At 38.3% G+C, this 5602-nt stretch overlaps 2 protein-coding genes across 2 annotated transcripts in view; one reads left to right on the top strand and one right to left on the bottom strand.

Annotated features, from left to right (window-relative positions):
- Positions 1-4353, top strand: part of CTSZ (cathepsin Z) — a gene marked incomplete at its 5' end in the record, with an annotated part of 5738 nt that extends 1385 nt beyond the window's left edge. The window contains 4 exons of the mRNA XM_014520162.2: positions 1113-1292; positions 2001-2151; positions 2451-2613; positions 3191-4353. Of these exons, the coding sequence (XP_014375648.1) occupies positions 1113-1292; positions 2001-2151; positions 2451-2613; positions 3191-3304 (608 nt within the window). The remainder of the gene's footprint in view (positions 1-1112; positions 1293-2000; positions 2152-2450; positions 2614-3190) is intronic.
- Positions 1-5602, bottom strand: part of TUBB1 (tubulin beta 1 class VI) — a 19993-nt gene that overhangs the window by 13257 nt on the left and 1134 nt on the right. The window contains exon 2 of the mRNA XM_025204711.1: positions 4961-5087. Coding sequence (XP_025060496.1) covers positions 4961-5062 — 102 coding nt within the window. The 5' untranslated portion in view covers positions 5063-5087. The remainder of the gene's footprint in view (positions 1-4960; positions 5088-5602) is intronic.

The raw sequence follows: 5602 nt of genomic DNA, 5'->3' as shown, positions 1-5602 counted from the left end.
GAATATCCAATCTTACCTTTCTTGATTTTTTAGCAAAGTTGGGAGGGAGCTTTCTCCATCCTTAATTAAAGGAGCATTCAGTCTTTTAAAACTTCCCCAAGCATTTATCAAGGTAAACATGAAATCTGTTAATAAGAGTAGTGGTAACGCATAAGGGCTCCTGTAGGATCACAACTGCAGTTGTAATAAACAGCACGCAAATGCTTGTTCTGAAGTCTGTTCCCTTCAGTTAATTAGCTGAGGTAGACAAAAAGGCAAGCTGCCCGGGAGGATTAGGTAACAGTAAAATAAGCAAGGCCAGCTATGACCATAAATTGTCTGAAAACTTGACCTTAGAGCTTGTTGCTGCCTAAATATATGATGAGTCTGGATTTTAAAATCAAGCAGACTCATACAGTCCTAGCCCTGTTAGACCTTTGAAATGTCATCTGACTTTTCTCCATGTAAAAAGAGGTAGTGATACTTCACTTCTTGGTAAAGAGCTTTAAGGGCTGGTTCTCAACCTTTCTAGTTTCAGTTGGTTTTTTTACTGCAAAAAACAGTTCTTCTGTGGCAGAGAACTCAGACCACATTAAGTCAGCATGTTTGTCACATCTCAAATTCCTATTTGAAATCTCTGGGTTTATCACGTGAATCATGTTTGCACACCAGGCAATGGTAACATTGTGGGACACCCTTGAAAGGACCTCAAGGCACCCTGGCTGGGCATCACTGGTGTTGAGATTTGTGGATAAAAAGGGCTATAAAGAAAACAAAGGGCTGTAAATGAATCTGAGAGCTTTCACAGCTGGCCAGTGATGTGTGTTTGGTTTTTTAAAAATGCTTTTCACGTTTGAAATTGATCTTGTTTATTATTTCTCTATATGGACACATTAAACCAAACCTCTAATGGGAAACCTTAGCTGCATCTGCACAATGCAAATACTCTCAGCTGGTCTACCAGACTGGGTCACAGTTCTTTTAACAACTCAGTATGTGTCAGAGGTTTTTGCACCCATAAATGTCAAGCTGCAAGTGCAACTAAGGAGACAAAATTAGAGTATTCGATCAATGCTTAGTTTAAAACAGTATTAAAACTAAAGCACCAACTGCTAAGTCTCTCATTTTCACAGATCGCATCAACATTAAGAGAAAAGGTGCGTGGCCTTCTGCCTACCTCTCAGTTCAGAATGTTATCGACTGTGCCAACGCAGGGTCCTGTGAAGGTGGAGATCACTCAGGTGTTTGGATGTATGCACATGACCATGGCATTCCAGATGAAACCTGTAACAACTACCAAGCCAAAGACCAAAGTATGGCAACAACTTTCAAACACTTGTTACTATTTCCTTTTATTCTGCATGGTTTAATCCCAGCCTAAAGGAATTTGTGTACAATATGGTTAATATGCCCCTTTTTAGCTCTTTCCTACCGCTGCCAGGCAATGTAGCTTCTGCTTTCTGAATAAGACAGCAAGGTCTCTTAAAATATGTGCTTTGTTTTGGCTCCAGAATCAGACAAGGCAGTGCATTATCAACAAGTCTGAACAAGCATTTCCTTCCCAAGGTTGCTAAATTTGATCCCATTAGTCTTCAATGTGTAGTGGTGTGGAATACTCAGAAATGTCATCTTGAGCTAAACGGAACAGAACTTCAGTCTTTTTTGTCATTTTGTGTGCGTGCACCTGTATGTCAGCTCAGAGAGAAAGTAGTATTGTACCCAATGATAAAAAAAACACCCATGATGAAGGCACTGTACAGTAAGGGATCAAACATCCTTGAAAGAGTACATATTATGGAGATCATATTAATTAGCAATTTTATTTAACTTGAGGAACCAACCAGGCAGAGAAAACAACAATAACTTGTCAATTATTTAATCCCATTTAAGTCTCTATCCCATAAGGAACTTTCTTAAAAAACAAAACAAACCATTGGTTTACTATAAAATTTACTTGATCATTGCAAGATAGCATTTTCTTAATTAAACTTATTTAATGAAGTATCTATCGCGTTTTGTAGAATGTAAGAAGTTTAACCAGTGTGGAACGTGTGTTACTTTTGGGGAATGCCATGTGATAAAGAACTACACACTCTGGAAAGTTGCTGACTATGGCTCCGTCAGTGGGAGGCAAAAAATGATGGCAGAAATCTATGCCAATGGTCCAATCAGGTAAATAAACAGTGTTATGACGTAAGAAGAACAGGAATTCTACAATGACTATTGAGATAAGTTGGAAACATGTGAAGCTTACTGAGCCTGATCCATTGTTTCTTCATCATGCAGCCTTTGGTATTTAGAGAGCAATACATACCAAACATTTGCTAGCATCTTATGCTATTGACTAATATCTATTTAGTAATGTTTGTGAAACTAGACTAAGTTAATTTATTTGTTGGAAGCTGTTGTTCTTGCTCAGCCCATCATAAAAATTATTTTCAAATAAGGATGTTGTCTCTGCTTTGTTACAGTTGTGGCATAATGGCTACACCAAAGCTGGATGCTTACACTGGAGGACTTTATTTGGAGTACAACCCTTCTCCTACAGTGAACCATATTGTATCAGTGGCTGGATGGGGTGAGGAAAATGGAACTGAATACTGGATTGTTCGTAACTCCTGGGGTGAACCTTGGGTAAGGAAAAGAGGGAGGAACTGTGTTCACAAAATGATTGCAAACAGAATTGTGCTTATCTTTTAAAAACCACGTTTCAAACTGTAAGAATAGCTTGTTTGGAGTAAGAATAAGCCTTTGAAACAGCTGTGGATGAATTTACAATTTTGAACATGGCTAACAACTTAAAAAAAATCTGATAAAATTGAACAGAAGTCTGCACAGGTAATACACATCAGGCAGTAGAAAAGCATATTTTGTGCAGTGTCACCTCTGAGTCCCAAATGGACATGGAACTCCAGTTGAAGCCCACTGTAAAGAGCTACTGGAGTCATAAATCAAATCAAGTCTTTTGGATGTCAGGAGGAAGAGGGGGAGGGATAAAGGAATTTCTAGCTGCCCACATGCAAGTTCAGCAAAGCAGTTTGCTACTTCCAGCAAGCTTGCTTTGTGGACCCCATTTATAAACCTAAAACTTCACAGCCAAGACATCCTTGCCCTGCCAAAGCTGTGCTCATGGGATATTTTTAGGAAGCTGAGGAGGACTAGGCTGGTAAAGTCTTCATTGTCTATACTAATGCAAATTAATTTATTTCAGGGTGAAAGGGGCTGGCTAAGGATCGTAACAAGTGCCTACCAAGGTGGAAAAGGAGCAGAATATAATCTTGCTATTGAAGAGGACTGTGCATATGGGGACCCTATACTTTCATGATTGCCCTTTTTTTGGTTTTGAAATTTGATTAAGTCTTTTAATCAAATCATGTATTCTTTCTAAAAGGGCAGTTTTAACTATTCTGTAGCACTGAATAACCACATAGTCATGAGGAATCAGCACAGATCACCACACTGTTTTCAAAGTAAAATAATTTTAGAGCAAAGGCCAACTGCTTCTACACGATTATTAAATTTGAAGGCTACATCTTTATTAAAAAAAAAAAAAAAGGGGTTGCTGAGAAAAACAGCTCTGGCTGCTTTTTCTGTTGTGCAGTTCTTAACTACAGTTCATTACTCAGAAACTAGACACACATCCTTTCTACAGAAGTTCATCACACTGCAGGTTTGGGATCCCCTTCCCATCACCGAGAAACTTTAATCTGACATAGGTAAGATTTACCTGATACTCTCAGGGAAGAGGTTTGTGTTTACAGATTTTAAATTTCATGTGTGCTCCCTGGAAAAGTTGGGCCTGGAGCTTAATTTTACATTATATACACAAAGTACAAGGGCACCAAGTAAACTTTTCCCACTGCCCATGGACTGCGCAGTAAAAGCTATGGTTTTGTGTTGTACATTTGAAACAGTAAAGTTACATCTCATATTGTTTTGCTGGCCCTATGAGAAGGCATATGCTGTATTATACATAAAACAAATTAAATGTTGATACTGTTACTTTATCCAACTGAAAATGACACAATAAGAACCAATGATCTTCAAAACTACAAGAAAAAATTAAGACGGTATATTGCAGTTATTCCCTGAACTTTCTTTGATTTAATTCCAGACATAATTGAATAGCTGTGCTATTTTTATGAGGATATTACATTTTTTAATTCGGGAGGAAGTGTGGGTGGATAGGATTGTCAGAAACCTTGGCTCTTATTTTATGTGCATAACATACAAGAAGAGATGGAGTGTTGTCTTTCTCTCGTCTACTTCCTAACAGTCTGTTGTATCATGTAAACTAATGATGAAAAGTAAAATCAGTGCCATATCAACAAGTGTAAACCTGATCACATTTTAATAAATTCTCTCTTATGGGAAGTGATTAGAGGTGTTAAGTAGATTATAGGTCATGGTCATGGATAGAATTTCAAGTGTACAAGCTTGTAGTGATAATTGAGCTCTATCACCTGAATTTTAACCCTGGATGAAACAGGCTCTTGCACATGGAGCACTTACAGTGTAACAGCTGCTGCGTGCTCCCAGGCAGCAAGTTCTTCCTTTTGAAACTGCTTCAAGCAAACGTTTGTCCATGCCTACAGAAGCTCATGAACAGAATGTGTTTCTCAGCACTCATTTACTGCTATCAGTGCCGGATTTAGGCTTAAGATATGTAAACTACATCTTAGGGCCTCACAATATGTGGGGGACTCAATATCAAGTTTTATAATAATGTTGGTAAAGAAAGGATAAAGGAGATATGGGAAAATGATTCTCTAAATATGGACATTTTCATTCTAGTATGACAAAAATATACATACTTTGGATTATTTTTATCGCATGGGGCATCTTAAACTGGACATATCTTAGGAACTCAACATGTCATAATCCAGCAAGGACTGCTATTGGTACCTACAGCAGCACTTTAGTGTGACATATATTGTGGGTACATGGGGCTTAAACAGAATCTGTACTCTACTGCTCTCACCTGGTCAGGAATGTGGATGGAGTCACCGTCAAAATAACGTGCATGCAATGCACTAACATGAAATGTAGTTACTTCCAGCTGCACAGAAGCTACGTTCATCATGTCTGCTGTCCTCTTGATTTTTGGCCTGCAGATTGGGATAGGATTGAATACAACACTCTATACTTGTGAGCTTGTACTTCATTATGAAGGTATTAGGGACCATCTATTTCTCAGCTTAGGTGTTGATGAGTAAAGCAAGAATTCAGTATCCAGTGACGGTAGACAGCTGAGCTCAAATAGCTTAACTGTCCACCTGTGAGCTAGGCCTACCTAAGAGACAAGTTAGTTACTGTTTTCAGTGAAATACAAGGCAAGAGAGGTGTGCTTAATCGGTATTGCTCTCCAGAAGTCACAGTAATTTACATCTTGGAGCAAGAAAACCTAACTGCTAGGCAAAATACAGAAGCCAGCATAATGACTAAAATCTATATTGGAACAAAAAGTAGAGCATTATAGATAAAATAAAGCATTAGAGTAAGAAGTTCTACAAACTCTCTCTGAATTTGGCCCTTCTCTCCTGTTCCAGAAGACATTATGGAATAAAGTTGGTCAAAAAAGGTTAGGAAATGCCAGGACTGAATTCCTTCTGCAACTTCCTGC

This window comes from Alligator sinensis, unplaced genomic scaffold, assembly GCF_000455745.1.
Source record: "Alligator sinensis unplaced genomic scaffold, ASM45574v1 scaffold970_1, whole genome shotgun sequence".
NCBI lineage: Eukaryota > Metazoa > Chordata > Crocodylia > Alligatoridae > Alligator > Alligator sinensis.
The sequence above is the reverse complement of the archived record's forward strand: the minus strand, read 5'-3'. Positions and strand labels throughout refer to the sequence as shown.